This window comes from Podarcis cretensis (assembly GCF_951804945.1).
Source record: "Podarcis cretensis genome assembly, chromosome: 8".
NCBI lineage: Eukaryota > Metazoa > Chordata > Lepidosauria > Squamata > Lacertidae > Podarcis > Podarcis cretensis.
The window spans coordinates 51,237,951-51,261,520 of record NC_137177.1 but is presented as its reverse complement, the minus strand read 5'-3'; the positions used below and the strand labels follow the sequence as shown (position 1 = coordinate 51,261,520).

At 39.6% G+C, this 23,570-nt stretch overlaps 1 protein-coding gene and 1 long non-coding RNA gene across 3 annotated transcripts in view; one reads left to right on the top strand and one right to left on the bottom strand.

Moving 5' to 3' along the window:
- The window catches only part of ZCCHC14 (zinc finger CCHC-type containing 14), a 37,121-nt gene that overhangs the window by 4,098 nt on the left and 9,453 nt on the right, over positions 1-23,570 (top strand). For both annotated transcript variants that reach the window (XM_079988171.1, XM_079988172.1), the window contains exons 2-5: positions 2,011-2,134; positions 17,604-17,677; positions 19,755-19,826; positions 20,023-20,132. In XM_079988171.1, coding sequence (XP_079844297.1) covers positions 2,011-2,134; positions 17,604-17,677; positions 19,755-19,826; positions 20,023-20,132 — 380 coding nt within the window. The remainder of the gene's footprint in view (positions 1-2,010; positions 2,135-17,603; positions 17,678-19,754; positions 19,827-20,022; positions 20,133-23,570) is intronic.
- LOC307222727 lies at positions 20,149-23,567 on the bottom strand. Its single transcript, XR_013841862.1, has 3 exons — positions 22,960-23,567; positions 20,933-22,599; positions 20,149-20,843 (listed from the first exon to the last, which is right to left on the bottom strand). It is a non-coding gene; the product is annotated as an uncharacterized lncRNA (long non-coding RNA).

Sequence of the window (23,570 nt, the reverse complement as noted above, 5' to 3'; positions counted from 1 at the left end):
GAGATTGTCAAAAGGGGAAAAGAGAACTATCTGTATAATGATATAAAACAGTTCTTTCTAGAATGTTGCCTTGGAGCCACCTAATCATTCCTGGTGTCAAGAGCATGCTGCATGCTAAGGATAGACATGTTCCTCCTTCTCTTGCACATACTTACTTTTCCTTCCATGGCTTCCTTTAAATGTCATCCCTGACCCCCTTTAACCAGGATTTGCAGACCATTTTAAAATCCTGGTTAGTATTAATCTTAGTTAATACTGAGGCTGGCATAATGTTACATCATGTTTAAAACAAACCATGAAAGGTGGGATTTGCACAGGAGAAGAAGGGAAGGAAGGAGCTTGATGCTGATCTAATCATAGGTAAGAGTTGGGACTGATCCATTTTAAAAAGAAAATATGGCAAGAAAACAGGTGACAAAAACTTGACACAAGAAGAGCTAGAAAGGTCTTCTGGGGAAGAATGTTCTACAGACTGGCTGCTGCTATAGAAAATATACCCTCATGTGTACCTTCTCTCCAGCAAGTGGAGGTTTAACAGAAGCAACATCTGTAAAAGAGATATTTGGGGTACCATTCTCTTTGCTTGTTAGCTTCTTTTACTTGATGATATTTGTTGTACATTCTCCTTGAAACCTAACACAACAATAGGATATTCTTAGGCTGCAGTTGTAACCCCACCTACCTGGTAGTAAGCCCCATTGAATTCAGTTAGTGCTTATTTCTTAGTAAACAAAGTTAGGATTGTGCTATTAGTCTTGACTTTATTTGTTGTCTGCATTCATCCAGTTGTTTGCTTCCTTGAGAGCAAAGTTTATCTTTACCCACTTTTCTTGTAAAAAACAACCAAAGTTCCTGTTGTTTATCAGGATGCTAATGGATGAATGCTATTTCTTGCCTTCAGTTTACAGTTGTAGTGTATAACAGTTTTTATACAGAGTTGATGCCTGGAATACTTAAAACAATTACATTTAGGCTAACTCTATTAGAATGTGGGGGTGTACTTTAGAAATAACAAATACTGGTCTTCAACACCTTTTTATGACAGTAATGCTGGGTGGGCAAGTGCTGCTTTTGTGCACATGGTTCTGTGTCTCAGGGATGATGAAAGACATAGAGATGGACAGAGTATGATGCTGTTTAGAAAGCAGGTGGAGGATATTAGGAGACCATTAACACTGGAAGAAAGTGTAACTGGATGAGGAGCAATAACTTATTGGGATCCTGCTGGGGCCACATTTCAGAAATAGGCGAGTAGACAAGCTAGGGGTCCTAGCATGGACTAGCTGGCTCCAGTGTGAGTTGTGTGCAAATGTCCTGTTGTGTCTAGAAGGTGGGAGGACAATGATTACTAAGGCAGTGTATATAGTGGTTTATGTTCCAACAGTTGCATTCTGTAACTTTAAGAAAGGGAAGGGCCTCAGAAAACACAGCTGATTTTGTAAACAATTGTTCTACTGCATTTCTTCCTTCTGAGGAATATCAACAATATGTTGCATTAGAGGAAAAAGTTACAGTTGTATTAAGCCCCAGCTACAATAACATTGGTAGCCATAAGTGCTGCATTTGGAAATGATTGGGGCCTTTTGTTCATATGTGTATTTTATGAAAGTGAGTCATTGTATTAGGTGAACTTGTGTTGGTTGTGAAATGAGAGTCAGGCTTATATCCAGAAAATGAAATCTTGAGGAAGTTAGGTACCCTTTTGCAACTAGGATAAACAGTAGTAACAAACTGATGCAAGCTAGGCTTCAACAAACAAGAGTCTTCAGGTTGTTCACATGGTTTTGGTTCATGTGCAAAGCCAAACCTTGAACTGAATCCTAATTTGGAAACCTCATAGTGTAATAGCCTTTGGATCCTCATCATGGGTATGATAACATACCATAAATACAAAGGAACTTGTAAATAGGAAAGTTGCTTTCAATTAAATAGCCATGGGGCTATTAGAAGATTCTGACTTGGAGAAATAAAACTGACTAGTTTGTTTCTTGTGGTTTTCTTCCTTCCCAGGTCACTCCAAGATCTGAGACCCCCATAAACAACATCGGTAACAGTTTAGAAAATGCACTACATACATCAGCACATTCCATTGAGGAGTCATTACCCAAGAGGCCTTCAGGGAAACACTCAAAAGGTGCATCTATGGGTTTTGCATGATATTTCTGTGTAATACTCCTATTTTTGAAGAAAAAGATATATTTCTGCTTTAAAATATTTTAAGAATTGACTCTAGATGATAAAGTGTGTTTGGTGTTTCTCGTTCAGTGCTGAATTAATATCAGTTTATAGATAAATTGATGCAGATAAATTATGCCTGACAATAAATTAGTATTTAATGCTCATGGGCATTGTATGGGGTTGGACTAGATGACTATTGTGGTCCCTTCCAACTCTACAATTCTACTATTTCTATTATTTCCATTCTTTGCATTTCTGGACTTGGTCTCCAACACCAACTAGACATCAGCAAATTGTCCTTTGGAAGGAATTCTGATCTATTTTGCGTGTTATAACCAGTAATGCTTTTTCTGTATTGAATAAGCCTCTTGCGTTCCATATCTCCTGTATAATGATTAAAAACAATTCTTTTGAAACCACTGGTGATTTCAGAATATGCACTGGGATGTTGAAAAGTTGGATTTGCAACAAAACGTTGCAGTGTGGAGTTCTAGTTAGTAGTCTCCCCTCCAATATACTCCAATTCCCCTCCCATTTGGTTTTCTGTTCTTCCTTTCCTCTTCCCCCTTCCCGCCCCAGTAGTTCACCAGCATTCCATGGTGACTGAGCATGCTCAAACCCCATTTAGGATTTTTCTTAAGATGGGATTTGTACTTCTGCAAACTTCTGGCTTTCTCCAAGTGTGCTGAAACTTCCCTCTTGTGCCAGGGTTAGAGAGAATGATAATTCTACAGCAAAGACTTGGAAAGCAGAAGCCAAGTTATTTGTCCTTTGTTCCTTGACTTTCTGTGTTTTGGAACCTTGCCAGTGAAGTGACATTAGTTATAAGTAGACATAACATTTCTATTAATACTTACTTGAAAGTAAAATGTGCAGTGAATCCAAATTCTTTGTTTAGTTCAGTTTTGATGAAAACAGGAAATGCTTAATTTTCTAGGCGTGCTGTTCCTGGTTTGGGTATATATTTGTGAACAATCCAGCGGTAATCCAGAAGGAAAGGAAAGTGCCTTGTTCATTCCCTATTTATTTTCCAGTGCAACAATTTGATCTCTCGCCTCTCTGTGGCAGTTCTGTAACTGCAACAATTATAGCAGCGCTTGCCCCCAGAGCTTCTGGTTATCCACAAGAGTTGCTATTCTTTATTGTATTGATGTGCAGGTGTGTTTTCCATGGCTCTGTCTTGCATTCCTCCTTGTGTCTTTAAAAGATTATAATAGTATTAAATGATTTAGAGAATGAAAACAAGGGAGTATGCTATTATGCATGCTGCTTTATGTCTCGATCAAGTACAAATCTGCTTTCAGTTTTTCTAGTTCATGCAAGTGGAATTAATAGCCAGGTTGTATTAGCCCACTTCAGTAGAGACTTACATGGCAGATTCTGAATTGACAGCCTGTCTTGCGCATGTAGGGCAAAGCACTGTTGTACTGAATATCCAGTGCTTCAATTAAGTTCCACTTTATAAACAATTGTAAGCTGCTTTCCATTGTTGCCTCAAGTCCAGTTATTGTTCTTCTGCGGTTTTTCATAATTTGTATGTTTCATACCTCAAGGGCATTCACTTCCAATATCAGTGGATCTATATAGGTCTGGTCCTCTCTGTTTTCACTGGGATTTTAGCATGTGAGATCTTAATGAGCAAAACTTACCTTTCCTAGCACCAGAATGAGATACAGGTTGCTTATTAAAATCTCACATTCTAAAATCTCAGGGGAAGTCTTGATACCTTTCCTAGAGCCAGAGTGAGTTATCCAAACTTCCATTCGGATTTTAGAATGTGAGATTTAATTAAACAAACTTTAACTCACTCTGGTGCTAGGAAAAGTATCAATGCTCCCAGTGTTCTGTTTCAATTGGCAATCCCCAAATATCATCTAGGATTATTTGTGATACTACCCTCTTCACCAAATGATCTGTGATGATGGAAAATCTTGTACTGTCATTAATATAGGCACAACTTCTCTTGTGCCAAAGTATTGTACATAGACAATCAACGTCCTAAAGTATGCTTTGAAGCAAAAAGAGTTAAACTTGACTATGCAAAATACTAAGCAAGTCCAAGAAGTTTAATTCATTATGAAGTTCAGCTTCTGTCTTTTTGTCTTTTTTCCAAAAGAATTGAAAACAGTCTTTCCATTCTGTGAGATCACATGCACAGACAAAACTAGAGCCTCCATGACAATAATCCAGTGAATGATCTGTGTCTAATCAGTCTAGTCCAGAGTTTCCCAACCTTGTGCCTCCCAGATGTGTGGGACTACAGCTCCCATCATCCTCTACCATTAGTCATGCTGGCCTGGGTTGATGGAAGTTGGAGTCCAGTAACATATGGAGGGTACTGGTTTGTGAGAACATTGCTCTAGTCCAATATTAAAAACAATGAATACAGGCATTCAGTAGACCAGTACCTGATAAACATTGGACATTCCTTTTATCTTATTGTTGCTAGAGAACCTGCAATTAAGGTCCCTGAATGTAAACATAAAACAAAACAAGATTATTCTCTCTACTTTTTGGGCAGATGATAAGAGCAACAAGTAGTATTTATGTATGCAGCATGTCTGTTTAGAACTGTAACAGATGTTGTCCTGACCACAGCATATTTTCCAAAAGCATAGTGTGGGATAAAGTACATTAAACCAGATGTTGAAGAGAATTCTACATTCGATAAGCTTTTACAGTAGTGGTTTATGATGGAGAAAACATTAAAACCTTACTGCACAGGGCTCATATGACTTTTTTGGAGCACTTACATAAGAACATATATAACAGGTATGCAGTCATCTCAAGAATGTAGCATCTTCCAAGCTCAAGCAATCATTGCAATATAGAAACATGTGATTTTTATGTGAGGTGGTGTATAGGGCTCTCTTTCTTTTAACATTTTTAGTAGGGTGTAAAACAAATAGTGTGAGACAGTTCTGTATTTATAATGAAAGGGGTAGAGAACCTCAGACCAGGGTCCAAATGATACCCTTCAGCTTTTACTACTGATCCTTGAGTCGGATCCCCAGCTACACCCCCTCTTCCCAGGCCACACCCTAATTGGTCTGACATTTGGCCCACCTTCTTGCCCTCCTTGAGTGTTTTTGCCTGAGTGGAATGTGTCTGTGAACTCTGATAATGCTTCTTCCTTGCCTGGATGGAGGAGAGGGGTGAGTGTATGAAACTAGTCTTTCTCTACAAAGGTAAATTTTAAATTAGCTGCTCCTCCTCCTTTTGCCTCTGACCCCACCCACCACTTGCATGTGGCCCCTGAAGATTTCCAACAAGGGAGTATAGCTGTCAGACTGAAGAAGATTTCTACCCTGTTTTTTGCTATTGCTATTAACTCATTACTCAGTCTGTCTCTTGCTCACATATTTCCTAATATATGTTGCTTGTATACACACATGTTTCTCTGGAAGACTTATTTAAAAAACATTTGAAGCTGAACATCCAGTGGTTTAAAGAAGGTGAGGTTAAAGTGTCAGCAGTAATAATAAGAGGATACCCAGAATATATCTACTTGCATGTGGAGGGAAGGGAAAAGCTTAATCTTTATATTGCCAGTATTGAATTGATTTGGAGATGATGGCTCCCAACTGAGTGCAAATATGTGCACTTACATCTAACTTAAGTCAAGTGAGAATAATATTCTGCAAGAATTGAGAAAGTACTTCTACATTTTCCTACAGCCTACTTCGAATCTATAGTCACTGTAGTAGTTTTTGTATAGGGTCCAAATATGAAAAAATATCAGGGCTAAGACTGCTGAGAAAACTTCTGTCAAACAGCACCTGTAGCCTTAGTCTGAGAGGAATATAACCTGATAAAATAGAAAGCTCCATAGAACAGGAGATCATAACATGTGGCTGGGTCAGGACCAGTGCCATTTGATTGTGAGGGCCTACTATGAATGGAAAACTTTGGAAAGTGATGTGAAGAAGTATGTCCGGCCCTAGCCAAGGAAAATGAAAACCAGATGAAACTCCAAATACTTCACCATTTAAGATTTCAAATGATGCAAAATTAGTAAAACATGGATTCTGGAACCTGAACTCTTTTAAATTCATGGCCACATTTAAGTACAGTACTGTAAATTTTCATGGGATATTTTAGTAGTATACTTTTAAAGCATGGAAATTGCTTATGGCATATTTAAGTTCTTCTGTTTCTAATGTTGTTAACCTACATTGAGTCTATGTGGTCTAGGCAATTTTAAGTCTTAAAAGGGGTAAATGATGCAGCCTTTTGATCAACTTTAGAAGTAATGGGAATCAAGATGTAGCAATACAGGTCAGCTGTCACGCAGCAAAATGACTTGTTTTTGGTGATGACTATCCCCCCAAATTGATTTTAAATTTATTTTATAGTTTGAATAGTCATCATTTTGTTTTCTCTGATCAAGCAAAAAAGAAAGCAGAAGAAGGAAGAAAAGACCAAGTAGAAAATGCAGAGCTGCTATCCTCTCTAACGTCTTGTGTTGTGCTTCTTAGGAAGGACCATTGATTTATTGCATTACCTCACTGCATTGAGTGTATCCATTTCATCAGTGTATCATGCCTGTGCTATTTTTAACAATAACTTGAAGGGGCAGCACTGATGAAATTACATCATTTACATACACGGCTGAGAGAAAGTGGTAAAAATCACTAAGATCATTTAAGAGAGTATCCCTGTGTGACTCATGTGAACAGGTTGAGTGACTTCAAAGAGTGATCGGATTGGGCTGTTATTCCTTGAGTAGCAAGAAGCTATGCATTGAGTAGCAAGAAGCATTGATAATAGTTGGATTTTCTGTATTTTGACTTGGGGCAGGTGTTTTGTGAAATACCTAGCCTTTGTAAGAGTTTGAAGATGAATTACAGTTGTTTGTTTTTTCTACTATCATCCGAAATACAGCATGTCATAGACTCATGTTTAAAATACTTTGGAAGGTCTTGGGTGAGGAGGGAAGGAAGAATAGGCAAGTCTGGACTGGGTTGGTATTTGTTAGATTTCTGGAAGGCAACTGTCCTCTGATAGTTCATGCTTGTAAATAACTACTTAGTGGTAGGAGAAAAGAGTTAGCTTGAGGCTACTTTTTAAACTGAACGAGGCAATTTATTCTTTCAGGCTATAGTGTAGATTGTCAACAAGTGGGCATGTGTGGGCACACTGGCCAGTAACATGTTGGCTTTGTTGCAATTGTGTGTGACATCAGTATCTATAAGCTTCTAAGACAGAGTGGTCCAATGCTCATCCGGAGGGCCGCATACGGCCCTCAATACCTTTTTTGGTGGCCCTCAGCAACATTTGACGCCTGCCCTTAGCCCTCTCACTGCCTTCCCAAAGCTGGGTAAGCAAGGAGCTGGGCCTTGGGAAGGAAGTGGGAGGGCTCTGCTGAGAACAGGACAAGACAGCCAAGGCAGGATTAAATCCTATCCTCCATATAAGCTGATGTAACTACTGACGTCAGCAGGTAGGCGTGGTATGGGGGAAATGGTCTCACAGGGTAATTTGGCAGGCCAAGATTAGCCTGTGACCTGATGTTTCCCCACCCTGGCATACAGTATTATGATGTAGTATTATAATATTTTACATCTTAAAATAGTATTCACTATTTTTATGTTGTATGTATACATGTATATTCTGGTTACGAATTCCATGTTGTCCACTGAAATCCCTATGTAAATCAATAGACACAATCATCAAAATGCAGAGAATCACTTCCTCTTATTCACAATCTTAATTTCATAGTCTCTTTACCATTTTATGTCTGAATTATATTAAGGCTGCAGTTTTTTAGTCAGAAATGTTACTCTGCATAGAGCTTTTCAGACTGCCATCTGATCTGGCTGGGGTGTCTTATCACAAGACAGTTCTCAGGCGCATGCTGTCAGAGCAGCTGCTGATACTATATTGTAGTCCCACTGACAGGTTCCAGGTATAATCCTACATGGATTAATTAATGCCTGAAAACATGAACGTTCTGCAGCTGTTTCAGATCCTGATTTGATTAATTCTGTCAAGCGGCTGTTTATTTCACAGGATACTGCAGAAATTCAATTTTAACATTAATAGACTTACTACCCTGAATTTGTCCAATCCTTTTTTAAAAGCTTATGGCTGCATTGTTTAGTCATGAATACTACAAATCAGGCCTTGTCCATTCAAGCAGTTGATCACATGGTAAAATTGTTGTTGAGCTGTATCACAAAATTACCTGTAGAGAGACTGCATACCAGAATGATTTCCTGTTCATAGAGTAGGTAGACCCTGTACATAGAAAAATAGTGCATCAAAATGAATGTTGGATTCAAATCCCCAATTTGATCCACCTGATTTGTCATTGTATAAACCCTCTGTCATATCCTCCATCCTAGCATTCCCTATCTCTTTAAATAATAAAAAGGCTCACACTGCTCCTACCCGTTGATAATTTTTAGTTGCCCTTTTCTAGCTCTTAAGAAATCATTCTGAGACTGGGCAACTAACTGTGCATGTCGTTGCAACATAGGTTTATATTAATCTACTGTGACATGCATCCAGCCTGTTTAATAGCTTGTTTTAACTTTGTGTACTGAACGTTCCATTGGGCTATGCCTCTAGAGATCCTGTGTTTGGAGCAGTCCAGGTTTCCCATACAGAGAGTTTCCTCTTATTACAGTTGGAAAGTGAACCTTGCATGTTGTACTTTAAAGGCTTTATTCAAAGTGAAGCCAAATGTTGTTTTTGTGGCAACCCCCCCCCCCCCCAAAAAAAAAATAATTTGCAAAATTAGCTTAAATCTTTTCTGTCTACAGCTTGCTGGCTCCAAGGATAGGTTTCCAAGATTCAAAATGGTAAAAATGTGGGTGTTCATTTTGGCATTGCCAACCTCAATTGTTCTAGATGTTGATTCACATCCCCTCTCTCCCCGAAATGAAGCTACCTTCGACCAAGTATAGATTTTCTATATTTGGAAAGTTTATATTTAAGCTGCAGGTTGTTAACTGACCTCTAAACTTTGGATGATTGCGCTTTTCAGAAGGGATGCATGTACTTACTGTATTACCTTGAAGTCCGGAATCTTTGTTTTTTTACCTAGAACTGAGATTGCCAAAAAAAATCAGGACATTTGTTTAGACTGATATGAAGTGTGGCGCTGGAGATTCTTTGACATTTTTTAATTCCACCTTTGTCTTTCTGCACACATTTCATAGATTAGGTGTGCAGTGAATAGGAGGTAAGAATTTGAAAGAGTAGTGTGATGATCAACAATATATTCTCGGCTCCAGGAACAGACATACAACACTGTTTTTCACAAGTTTGTTCATTTTCTTTTTTTTTAAGTCTCCTAGAAAGTGGGCAGACTCAGTAGTTTTATTCTTAATACAAGATATAGCACTGTTATCCAGGGAGTTTTAAAAAACTTAATACCTTTTTGCTTCTAGCATCAGATCATACTGTGTTGTATTCAGCTGTTTTGTGCAGAAATAATATGCATCTGGTTTTTTGTTTCCTGTTCCTGAGATGAGTCATTCCCCTTTTAAATAGCAGTTATTTTTTTCTCATAACCCTTAATATACTAATAAACTTCTGGAATACTTATTAAGATGGACTTTGTGGTTAACTAAAATGCTGACTTCACTACTCCTCTGGCCATTGAATTCATACTTTGTTTTGATTGTTATTTTTTTAAGAATGAAAGGATATGAGCACAAGTTTTTCTTTTAATTTAGATCCTGTTTTTGGAGACACATGAGAGTTATTCACCGTCTGAAACTGAAAGAAACCCATTTGCAGAACCAGCCAGGAACATAAAAAAGATTAGCACTGCAATTTAAAAGTAAGGGGCACAACCAATAAATAAGCATTCCATGTGTTTGTCCCTATGAATACTGCTATTCCATAAAACAGGAGCAGGAAATCTCAGGTCTAGAGGTAAAATAATGGCTCTCCAGGTCTTTCCAACCCTCAAGACACTTCCCCAAACAGGGGGCTTCACTGCCCTTTTCAGTGCTCTTCTCAAGTTCTTTTGCCTGGCTGGAATTTATTTATGTGGGAATGTTGAGGGTGGCAGGAGAGGATATATTGATTATTAATATCCTTCCTAACTCGCACTAGCAAGTTTCTTTATATAGCAGAGTTACATTTCCCTTCTTATGCAGCAGAAAAGTGGTTGCAAACTTTTGTGAGTCTCTTAAGACAATAAACAATTCAATCTGGCTTGCCCAGATTGAGATATGTTCTATTATTCCTGGTAAGACCCCTTTGATCCCTCCTAAAAGAATAAAGACACAACAGTCTTATTTATAAGTAACAAAAAGTGGTTTTTCTCATGAACAGGCAGAGCACAGTGTGATCCCTGAAGGCAGGCTTTAGGCTTAAAGTTACAAACATGTACAAACAGGTTTACCCCATATGGGAGATAACCTGGGGGACTGCTTGGCTGGCAGCCAGCAGTACAGTCCAGGTGAATCAGGAGGTTCACAGGACAAAAAAAGATCGAAGAGAGGGAGGTGGCTGTGTGACTTGGCCTTTTACCAGGTCTGGAAAGGTCACACCCACCTACCAGTCACATGCAAGGAAGGATGCTCAGGAAGTTTCAACTGGCCGGACCAAACATTCCCTTGCATGTCCACTCTAGCAAAACAAGGAATGTCGTATTTGACTGCTCCCAGTGGATTCCATCCTCCAATTTATTTATTAAATTGTATAACATCTTATACCTGTAGACCTCAGGGTGGTTCACAACATAAAATCACGATACAAAAAACAGAAAATACATAATAAAAACAAAACCAAAGACCACCCAATAATCCCCCTTCCACATCACATTTTAAAAGGGCATCAGATGTCACTCAGCCAAAGGCCTGGTTAAAGACAAATGCTTTCGCCTAGCACCTAAATGTGTATAATGAAGGCACCAGCTGAGCTCCCTGAGGAAAGTATTCCATAAATGGGGAACTACTGCAGAGAAAGCCTGTTCTTGTGTTGCCACCCTCTGGATCTCTTGTGGAGGAGGCACACAAAGAAGGGCCTCAGAAGGTGATCTCAGGGTCTGGGTAGGTGCATATGGAGACAGGTGGTCCTTGAGGTATTGCAGTCCTTGAACTGTGATAATGCCTCTGGCTGGGATGAAGGATAGAGGTGTGTATAGAAACCTCTGCTTCTTGCATGGCTGAAATACATTAAACTGTACAAAGATATGAAGTGCATCCTTTGCTCTGTCTACTTCACCTCTGGTCCTGCCTGCTATTTGCATGTGGCACCTTGAGGCCTGCCGATGAAGCTCTTGCACTGAAAAAGTTCCCAACCTGTCCTGAAAAATTGGAAAGCACTTTGAAGAGTCTACAAATACTGTAATCACTAAATGGCAGCTCTCCTGTGATTAAGTGTCACTAGCTACTGTAGACATTCTGTTGCTGATTTATTACCAGATCTCTGCCCCTCGCTTGACCTTGAAATCTAGTGTAAAGCAACCATTTTGCAGTAGTTTTTTTTTTTTTTTTTTAAGATTGTAAAGCCTTCTGAGTAAAGGACTACATGCTTCTATAGAATTTAGTAGTCTTTAAGTTGGATATCAGTTTGCTTATAGGAAAAAGATGTCAGTGTGGTATGTGAGCTGTGTTAAAAGATTTAAACAACCTTCCTTGTAGAGGTAAGGTGGTCTGTGGTGTCCTTTTTTAGATCTGCTTTCTTAGAACAGACTGAATGAAGGTGAAAATGGAATGTTGACCTGTTTGCACATCATGTTAAACCATAGTTAATGTCTGAACCTGAGTTTGTGGCTGGTTCTTCCCCAAATAAAGCACAAGCTGCACCGTCAGTTTGTTCTTGCCTTACTGCTCATGGTTTGCTTGAGGCAAACATGCCACAAACTTTTGCTCTGATGACATGGCAAGCCAAAGTTTATGGTTTGTTCCTCCAAGGGGAGCAAAGGGGGAAGTTTTGAACAATATATACCATGCTGCTGCTTCATGTTTAATCGTATTTAAGTCTTAACTATGGTTTTAAGATAATGGGTGGATGCAGCCACAGAGAGCTCATCTTGCATGAGATGGGGGGAAATCTTCATTATAGTATTTGATTGAAGCAACTGTTACTTATAAAAGGTACTAGGCCTTCCTCTGTGACGAGTATGGGTGATGGCAACCTGTCTCTTACGTAGTAGTAGTAGTAGTAGTAGTAGTAGTAGTAAATAACCCCATCTCTTTTGCATTGCCAATTGTGTATACCAAGTTCTGGTACTGTTTTCAACTATGGGCTTATCTTTGTATGCAGACACTTTAGGAATCGGATACATCAGTGCTTCCCTTTCCATAATATACTGTGCACAAATAGTGGGGTTCCCTCAGGGAAAAGTCAGTCAGATTCTGAAGGGCTACTTTCACTATGCATGGTGTGTGTGCTTGTGCATGGACATCTAAAGTATCTCTCAAATATAAAAATGTATGTCCACATCGCCTCTATATGGAGTAGCTAGGATTCCATGTTCTGGGCTCATTGTGTTAACTTTGGCTTTTGAAGTTTGTTACATGTAAGTCTTGGCTCAGATCCAAAGAGCTTGTTGTAGCATGTCTAAAAGACTTGCACATGCCCTGTAGTACCTTTTTACTTGATCAGTTTTTATTAAAGCAGATTCCTGTTGTATCAAAAACTGTGTTTGAATGTGGTTTGGGTGACCATACAGTGGGAAAATATGCTCAATGGGGTCATTGATTGGATTTAGATAATTCATTTCAGCAGGATCATTGAACAAGCACTGGCTACTAATGACTCCAAGCTGGTGTTCAGTTAGATACAAAACACTTTTTTTACTCTTCTAACCTATAGGATAGGCATATAATAATGTTATGTAAAAAGGTGGTAGTAAGCTTGTGGTAATTCGATGTCCATGCATGTTTAATTGCTTCTTAATAAGTTATGAAAAGCCCATAACTCTTTACCTGCTCACTCGCTGTTTCATTTTTGGTACTTTACAGGTGCAGAAAAGAGTGATACACTCTGTGTATTTGTGTAAATCAAGAATGGGGAGCCTCTGGTGTTGGACTCTTAACTCCTATTAATCCTTGATGGGAGTTGGGGTTTAACAGCAGTTTGAGGACCACTTTCCCCATGTAAAGCAGACTTGAAAGCAGAAGAAAATTAAGTCTTTGTCACGAGCACAGCTCTCCCACATACCCAAGGAGACAGAATTGTTTCTGCTTGTACTGTGCTCATGCTGTCTCTGGAAGAAGTTAATGTGTATCAGGAGAATCCTGTGTCTCGTGTGCTGAGCATTAAATGGAGTAAAGTTTAAGTCTAAAGGTTTCTGTGTCATCTTAATATTTAATGATTTAGAACAGAGTAGGTCATGAGATAGGAAGCTCAGCTGAGCTGTTATAAATGGGGTGGGGTGGGGGTGAAAAAAGGAGTTCAGGTGGAGTGTTCTAGTAAGGAACCCTTTGTTGAAGCCCTAAGAATATAGTATCAGCTATATTCCTGAGTTTGCAATGGCACATACTCTATTGAGCATTGGTGTGATTTCTTTCTGAATGTAGTTTACACACATTTTAAATATCATAGCCTGTGTTTCAGATTTAGTTAATAAACAGAATGAATTCAGGGATCATTTGTACTGAAAGGCACCAGACACCAGTGTATGAGTTGCTGAATCCATCTTCTATTGCTTCATTTTGCGGCCAAGTCCTATGACCCTTGGACATATGGATGGCAGCTTTAATTTTTGCCGACAAGCCTGACTAGTGCACCTATGATGAAGCAGGTGCCTAAGCAACATAGCACATGCAATCAAAACAAAGCACTTGCTCCCTGTAGGGCTGATGGTGATAGCATGCTATGTCCCTCTTTCCATCCATGGCAAAGTGTTCAGATACCTGCTTCACAGTGGAATGAGTACTCTGTAAATAAATGACCGGCTGCACTTAGGACTGTTCCTGAATCCCTATTAGTTAGGTTTTAGAGGAAGGTGAACATGTGGTTGGAGTACAAAGTACTGAAAAGTAATACTACAAGTATTAAATAGTTCTAGAAGCTTAGTTGAGTTTTTATTTTATTTTATTTTATTTATGTTTCTTTCAGTGGTTCCTATATGTTGGTCTCTCTGAATATGGACCAGACTGAGCAAAAGTGAAACAAGAATTTTTTCATTTAAAACTGGAATTCACCATGTAGAGAGAAATAATGTTATTCAAGAGGGGGGTAAGAGGGGAAGGGAGCTATGTGAGGTTTGGAAAATGCTTAAATATTTGTGTTGACTTTTTCCAAATTAAGGGACGCAGGTGGCGCTGCGGGTTAAAGCCTCAGCGCCTAGGACTTGCCGATCGAAAGGTCGGCGGTTCGAATCCCTGCGGCGGGGTGCGCTCCCGCTGCTCGGTCCCAGCGCCTGCCAACCTAGCAGTTCGAAAGCACCTCCGGGTGCAAGTAGATAAATAGGGACCGCTTACCAGCAGGAAGGTAAACGGTGTTTCCGTGTGCGGCTCTGGCTCGCCAGATGCAGCTTTGTCACGCTGGCCACGTGACCCGGAAGTGTCTCCGGACAGCGCTGGCCCCGGGCCTCTTGAGTGAGATGGGCGCACAACCCCAGAGTCTGTCAAGACTGGCCCGTACGGGCAGGGGTACCTTTACCTTTACCTTTTTTTTCCAAATTACCTTTATTCACTGGCTGCATTTGCAGGTCATGGTAAGCCATAAAGTTTGGTTTATTAAATCATGCCCCTTTGTGTAAGTGGGTGAGCAAACCATGACAGGGAAACTTCAGTATATCTGAATCTGAGATTGTGGTTTGTTAGGATGAAACAAATCATGATCTTAGGTTTGGACAACATGCTAAGCTTTTCCCGTTGTGGTTTGTTTGCTCCTCCCTTTGTGCAAGTGGGAGGGGCTCTGGCTGCATGTACACCTGCAGAGTACAGTTTGTTAAACGAAATGTTATGGTTTAGTGTTACATATGAATGCTGCTATTATACAGACATTGCTATTTTTAAACATGTTCTTGTTGACTTTGCCTGCTGGCATATTCACCAGCAAGCTAAGAACAGTTGTGTTTTTAGAAAGGTACAATCAACCGACTCTTCCTTTTGTTTCAAAATTGAGTATTTTGCATATGTTAAAACCATTCTGAGTAAGCACTAATTTTGGGTTGTGACAGCCTATCATCTAGCTGACTTTCTTAAAAAAAACGATGGTACAAATGTGCCTCAGTTGTAAAGCCTTAGTCTTGAATAAGAGCTGCTTACCTCAAGGCTTGAAGCGGTTGTGTAGTTCTTTGAATGTTGTAATGTAAAAAAGAAACAATTCATTGAGAGTGATGTTTCCTTTTTGGAAAGTCTGTTTGGAACTCTTCTTCATTCTGTTTTCAGTGCCAGTACAGTACAGTACTGTATTGGGTAACTTGCAAAGCAAACTTAAAATTCTGTCAGTTGTTCTTCAAGATGCTTACAACTTTAGCTCTGTATAAATTGGCAAATAGTATTTCAGCATGACTTTGTCCTTTAGTAACTCTATTAAAAGAGGCCTCCTGATCTCAACTTCTGAAGATTTCCTCAAAGACATTTCTGATATCTTTTGTAAGTTGAGTTCTGGACAGTTAAAATGTGAGTTTTAGTAGCTCCCATTTGTGGCTTTATTCCATAAGTGTTTGGCAGATTGAGCAAGTAAGTGCCTATGTTGTTTCTTGCTGTATAGCCATGCTTTCATTAACCATGTCTTAATAAAAAGTCTCTTTTAATTTCAGAAATAACAGGATATGAGTTCTGAAAATGGCCTTGGCCTGTTTTTAGTCATTCATGAGCTTGATTGATGAGCACCTTTTGAGTTGACAGTAGGAGCAAATGTTGTGTTTTCTCATGCACAGCAGCAATGGAAGAGGTTGCCAGTGCTTAGAACAACACAGAAATGCTCCATTTAAAGCTCTGTCTAAGGTGGTCTGCAGTCTTGGCTTTTGAAAATCCTCAAGACTGTTGTGAGCAACCATTCAGCATATGCATGGCTCCTCAACTGATCAGTACATCTCTACTTGGTGACAACAAGAACCAAATTTCCTAGATGAAAGGGCAAAGAATTCCAGTGGCAAAGGGACTTTGATGCTAACTTTCCTCCAGTAAAATTAATGAAGTGTTTTGTTGCACCTTAAAGACTAACACATTTATTACAGCATCAACTTTCAGTGACTTGAGACAACTTCATTTGATGAAGTGGAAGATTACTCTTCAAAAGCTTATGCCATAATGAATTTGTTAGTCTTTAAGGTGTCACGAGGTATTTTTCCTTCAATAGAAAAGTATGGCTACACCTCTAGAAATTTCCCTCACTGTTATTTTTATTTTAACATAATAACTTGGAGTTTCAATACTTGAGGTTCAAATGTATGCAGAGCCTAGTCCCCTGGAGCCGATGAAAGGTTTAGTTGGGTGACAAAGTATTAATGATTGGGGAGGGAGGGTGCTCTTTTTCTACCCCTCTTCATTAGCAAAACCTTTCCCCTTCACAACCATAACAAAAACATTACTGTGTCCTGTAAACGTCTTCCACATGGAATCACAATTACAGTTACCGCAACTGCTCCTGTAATCACCACAAGTATAGCTTACTACAAATCTAGGCTGCTAAAGATGGGAAAGTTGTCTGAAGTTCATAAGAGAGGCCTTCATTCTACAAGTTTTTGGTAGAAATGAGCTGCTAGAAGGAATCAAGGAACTAGAATTTGGGTGCATTAGGGAAAGGTAAAAGTTGAAAGCAAGAGTGAAATAAATGCTGGATGGTTGCCTTGGGAAAACAGGTTTGGAAGTTGGAAGTGGCCATTCAGCCACTGGTGGAGGAAGAGGGGGGCGGGGAGAGTGCACCGCCCCCAGCAACGCGATCCTGGTGGGGCTCCATCCCGGCTCCCCCCCCGCCTGCGCTGGGCGCCTGCCCCCGGGACATGCGCCAGCCCTGCCCCCGCCTGCTCTCCGCCACTGCATTCAGCCATGATTTTCACTGGATGACTTTGAGCTAGTCACCATGCTTAGCCTAGCCTATTTGGAAGTGTGGGAGTTAGGAGTCATTATCATTCTGAAACTTTCCTACCAATTTGCTAAGTCTTTTTGTCATGTTTGGTTTGATGCCAACCAAGAACACCAGAGTAGACGTGCAGAGTTTTTGCTGTTTACTACCAGAAGCATCTGTGAACCTGCACCTCTGGAACTGAGAGAAAGGAAATAATGTTGTGCATTCATCCTTTGCCTGTTTGGGACACAACAATATTCCTTTGAGGGGAAGGGCCATAGCTCAGTGGCAGAGCATCTGCTTTGCATGCAGAAGGTCCCAGGTTCAATCCCTGTCATCTTCAGGTAGGCCTGGGAGAGACCTGTGGCTGAAACCTTGAGAACTGCTGCCCATCCATGTAGACAGTAGTGAACTGGATGGACCAATGTTCTGACAGTATAAGCTAGTTTTGTATGTTCCTAACAGATCTTGTTCATTTTGTTTTCTAACAGTGAGTGTTGAAAAAGTGGAACTAAAGGGATTATCGCATAGGAAGAATGATAGGAACTTTGAATATTCCTTTGAGGTAAGTTCCAAGGAATGAGAACTTTTAAATTTAAAAGAGGTATGAAAGGGACCAGCCTTTGGGGCACTCAAAGCCTTGAGGATTCTATTGCTTTAGCAGATTTCTTTTGACTGAAACTATGTGTTCAAACGCTATTAGCTTTGACACCAAAACATTTGATAAATTTTTTCTCATATTACATCACATCACAATATACTAAAACAAACAGTATATTGAAACCATGTTCTAACTGGAGGTGAGCCATACAGCGATAGGGAAAATTGGGCATGGGTGTAAAGATGTTGAATAGCTAAAATTTAATTTTAGCATTTAAAAAAAATATGCGCTGAATATATTTTACTCTCAGTATAAGCCACAACAGCAAAAATCCCTGTGTCTTTTAGCTGCACTCTAATTCCCTGGTTGTAGATGATCCACTGGAGAAGCAGCCTCTTTGCTTCTTCTGTCCAAATGCTTCTGCCATTTTTCATAACTTCTTTCCCCAGCTTTCTACTTATTCTTGGCTGCTGTTTTATTATTGGCAATTTACATAAGGAAAGAGAGTTGCATGTATAAACTGCTCTACCCAGAATATCACATGCATAACACAGGGGTGTTGTGCTAGAATTTCAGTGGGAATTACAGGTAGCTGTCGGCAAAATTGTTCTGGGGCCAACTTGTATAAAATAGTACTGAAAATTCAAATATATTTCTTTAATTTAGATTTGTATCCCATCCTCTCTGGGCAGATCTCATTGGTACTCTCTCACATTCAAGTGTCTGGAAAGGCAAGTGAGATGTAATCTAATAGAACCATCCTGCCATAGTTCTGAAGGCTGTATAACCTCAAGAGCTTAGTTAGTTCCTCACGTTGTATCATTTATCTGTGTGTAAAAGAGATTTTTTTAAAGCCTGTGGTGGTGCTAGAAACTCTGCTTTTCGTTTCTTGGTTTTGGTGGAACAAGTGCTGGGAAGAGGAAATTCCTCAATTACGTAATGTATTTTGAAACTCTCCTCTCACCAGTACTTCTGGCAGCAGCATCAGTTCTGGAAAATCGTGTGTGTTTGGTTGTCATCGATACTAGCGTCATGTAGAAATATCACTCTAATTTTCTCCCCCTCCCCTCTTTTTTAAGCATAAGGCAATATTTTCCCCATTATTTACAAATGCCTCTATCTCAGACTGAAAAAGTATGAAATTTAAAGTGCTGGATAAATTCTTGGGCATTGTGTTAAGATGTAAATATAGCTAAATTAAATCCGTCAGCCAACAGCCTAATGATCCTCTGGCTAGTGTTAATAAATTTTCAATAAATTTATTGAAAATACATGAAAGGGAACGCTGACCATGTTGGCTTGGTAAATCTTCAGGTACAAATCCATAGGCATAGGTTAGAAGCCCTCTTGTGTCCTGATAGGCAACTGATTTGCAGATTCTACAATGGGTCGTATTCTCGCACGCATTAGCCCCCATCATTAAAAACTTGCACTGCAAATGGGTGTGATTATTGCAATATGTTGACTGTTCCATCAATATGGAGTTCTCCCTTAGTAATACTTTGCTGATGTAAAGAGGCACATTTTGTGCTGCTTTTCTTTTTCAGACCTAAGGAAGCAGAGTATAGCCACAGCTTTTGTGCAAGTTACAGTAGGTGTTGACTGTAGAATTTGTTCATGTGATGGTTTTCGAGTCCTTTTTTAATATGGAATAGTTCCTCCCACAGAGTAATGCTACCTGTCCGAAGGATGACATGTGAAATGCGCTCGGACTTACAGTATTAACTTGAAATATATTTGGTACACAAATTCAGATATAAAGTAATACACTATAATCAGCAAAGGATTTTGTGTAACAATGGGAGAAAAAAACGTTGCAATCTATGCCAGTACAGTTTAGTGAGAGTGGCGTAGCAGATTACTCAGAGGTCCCAGGGAGAAGGAAGGAAGATAGTCATCTTTGGCATGTAAAAGTAGGCAGAGATACCTCCCAGAATCCCTTTTTCAGTCACCAATCTGAGGGCACTGGACATGCATCCTAGCAAGGCCAATTCCAGATGTGTTTGATGCAGGTAACTCAAATTCTTCTTTCTTCCCAAAGGTCTTATGGTCTGATTCTTCAGTGACATTGGTAACAAAGTCTTCTGCTGAAGTGACTGAATTCATTTCAAAGGTAAAACGAATAAGATGTCTTGGGTTGTATAAAAAATGTTTCAGAAGCATCCTGAGGTATATTTTAGTATCAGTACAATTGAAACAGTGGCTATCTGCAAGGCACTGTTTTTAAATAAATTGTGTAAATAAGCTTGGGTTGGTTTGTTTCTTTCATTTTCAATTGTTGCATTCAAACGTATTGTCTTGTCTCTTAGTTAGGTCAAATGTACCCAGAAGAAAAATTGGAGAAATTCATTCCATGCCTAGCTGGTCCAGATTCATTTTACTTAGAAAGAAACCACATGGACCTGGAATCGGACCTTAGGTATGCTTTGCAAGTATTTTATGTCAGTGCAAAAAGGAAACTACACCAAATGGAAACCTGTTTGGGTCAAATACTTGCTGTTAATAATTCTCTCACTCTTTTGATTGTCTGCATATTGGTCTGTGAATGTTTTGTCAGATTTACTGGGATTTAAGTTTACTGTTAGTTTTATGCACATTTATCTTGACAGCATTTCCTTAGTGTTGAGTAATTATGCTCCAAATGTGGGGTGGCATATCTAGTACCTTCTGGACCCAGTACCAGTACCAGCACTGGCAGTGGCTGTACCTGAATTGCTATTACACATGTTTAAGTCTTTCAAGCAAGTTCTACTTGGTAGGGGTTTTTATTGGCCACTTGTTTGCAGTTTTAGGAGCCAAAAGGGCCCATCAGATACAATAATAAACAGCCATTTGTGAAAGTTTATTTTGATAGCACCATCTATTTACCCAGCACTTTACAAAGAACAGGTTTGACTGGTCTTTACTCCCAGTGGGTTTACAAATATAAAAACAGACACAGTGAAACAATGATGGCAGCAATAAACATTCTTCCATTATTTATTTACCCATTCTTGACTAAATTACAGCAAGGTATTGGGACTAGGGAGCTGTTCTAGAGGCTCCCAGCAAAGGTGTGGTTTGAGGAGGCATTTTGGGTGGTAGTTGCATGCATAAGGAGAGAGGTAGAATTGCTTCAGGGACCAGGGACCTTTGGATGGCTGTAGTGGAATTGGACAAATGAAAGTGACAGGAAACAGTAAGTTGGGATAGAAGAGCAGAAAGATGATGGGGCAATGCCTTTGAGTGGCAATAGTAGTTTGTGATGGATCTGATAGAGGACAGGAAGCCTGCATATGGAGAGATTCCACTTCATGGCCTGAGTGACAAGAGAGGTGAATCATTTTGGCAGAAAATAATGGTGCCAAGTTCCCTAACAAGAAAGTTTTAAAGTACAAAGAAGGAATCATACTAGCAGCAGAAGCCCAAGTTATAGCTTGTGGTAATGCAGCTCAAATGAGTCTTAAGGACTCCACTGCAGCTTTTTAGATCCTAACTAGGTCAGAACATTATTTGGCCCCTGAAATGATAAGCCAGGCTCAGTAGATAAAAATAGTTACTCTAGTAGGAAATAGGCTGTATTCTGAGGGCTCCAATCAAGTTTATAAAATCATAATTTATAGTACTCAGTGGTGTGTTGGAAACAAAATTTCTGTGTATCATTTAGGCTCAAGGAATGTCTTTCTTCACTTTTGCTAGGATTGACAGAACAGCACAAGTAATTTCCCAGGCTGAGACAGGAAGGATGTGACTCTGGTAACAAACCAAATGGTGCATCAACATTTAGTTAGTTTCTTCCCAGTATTGAAATTCATGCTTTGCTGACATGAGCAATATAATAGTAGAAATAACTTGGAACACTGCAGCTATTGGCTTTGCAAGTTGTAAGGACATGAGGTTTCTGGGCTTTTGGGATCAGTTTTAATTAGTCCACCTTTGCTGTACTAACTGGCATATCCATACAGTGATTGCTGTTTCATAGAAGAGTTGGAGTCCAGATTCTTTTTCTTTTTTAAAAAACTGGATTCATTACAAGTTTGAGGCTCCAAAACTGTAGTGCCTGCATTTTTCATATTAATGATTTTCACATGTCCCTGATCACTGTAAAATAAAGCCACAGTCATGGGACCATAGAGATTGTAATTGGGCCAAGAGTTCCAGAAGAGCACATACCAGTTGACTTGCCAGATGTTGTGATTTGGTCTGGATTGTTGAGGTTTGATTATTTTTCTCCCCACTCGTCTGCAAATCAGATACTGCCTTAACAGTTTGGGTCTTGTGATCCCTAGTAAATGATCAGAACTGTGATTAAAAATGTAAATGCAAGAGAAACATATTCCCAATTTGATCTCTTCTCCATTCCTGCTTCTAAGCAGCTTGTGGGACCTTCAAATACTTAGTTGCTTTTAAACAAGCCTGTGGAGAAATTATGACAATATGTTTATATATAGCATGTAGTTAGCATATGTTTCTAGGGAGCTCAGTCTTTTTAATTTCAAGAGAAAGCAAAGCACCGGCAGAGGAGAACATTTAAAAGCCTGTCTGCTGTCTTTCACTTCTGTTGATCTCTTGAAAATTTATTATGAGCAATACTATAAAATATTTCCTCTGCTGAAATTTTCATTCTTCAGAATTCCATCCTTATCTACATGTACACTGCAAAATTTGCCCTCCATTTTAAATATTTACCTTGGGAAGTTTTAAGTGGTTGATTTTAGCCAGTGAGGACCTAACAGCTTGGGACTAGGTTCTCTCCAAGACCACCTTTTTCCATATAGTCTGCCCAGGTCATTGTAGTCTTTGGATGGGGTTCTTATGATGGTACCATGTCCTGCTGAAGTTTGGCTGCCTGGGGTTCAGAGCAGGGTCTTTTTATGTTATGATACCCACCTTGTGAAATGAGCTCCCTTCTGAATTATGGTGCTGGAGAAGACTTGAGAGTCCCATGGACTGCAAGAAGATCAAACCTATCCATTCTTAAGGAAATCAGCCCTGAGTGCTCACTGGAAGGACAGATCGTGAAGTTGAGGTTCCAATACTTCGGCCACCTCATGAGAAGAGAAGACTCCCTGGAAAAGACCCTGATGCTGGGAAAGATGGAGGGCACAAGGAGAAGGGGACAACAGAGGACGGGATGGTTGGACAGTGTTCTCGAAGCTACCAGCATGAGTTTGACCAAACTGCGGGAGGCAGTAGAAGACAGGAGTGCCTGGCGTGCTCTGGTCCATGGGGTCATGAAGAGTCGGACACAACTAAACAACACCCACCTTGTGAAATGAGCTCCCTAATGTACCTTTTTGTTTACCCAGATATTTCCTGACTGCTGATACTGAATTTTTCTTTGTTGCTGAAATTATGTTTTTTGATTATTTGACTTTTAACTGTTACTAGTTTCATGGTTCTTCTGTGTATTGTAAACAAATTTTGAGAAAAGTGGCATGCATTTGTACACACCTACACATATACATATATATAAATTGTGATTTATAGTGCATGGTTAGCAGCAATATGTACAAATTCAGATTAGATTCAAGTTTTTTTAGCACATTGCAGTGTTAATATGACCCACTTCGCATTTCAGAAATTAGTAGGTGTTTGCGTTTGTTGTGTATACTCCGTATCAAGAGAGAACCATATTCTTCTCATTGACTACTTGTGAGGTTCAGGGCTCCTTGTGACAATTTACACATTGTAATAAATAGCATTTGTCTGTAGGGACCTCCTCAGTATGTGTGCCTGGTATTTCCATAGTGCGTCAAGTAGCTGTTTGTGTCCTGTGTGCTAAAATGCTCATTTTGGCACTCTTCTGTTAAAAGCTGCAGTTTTGATCTTTGTGGTGCAAATGCAAAGACACCATTACTCAGTTGAAATCATTTTT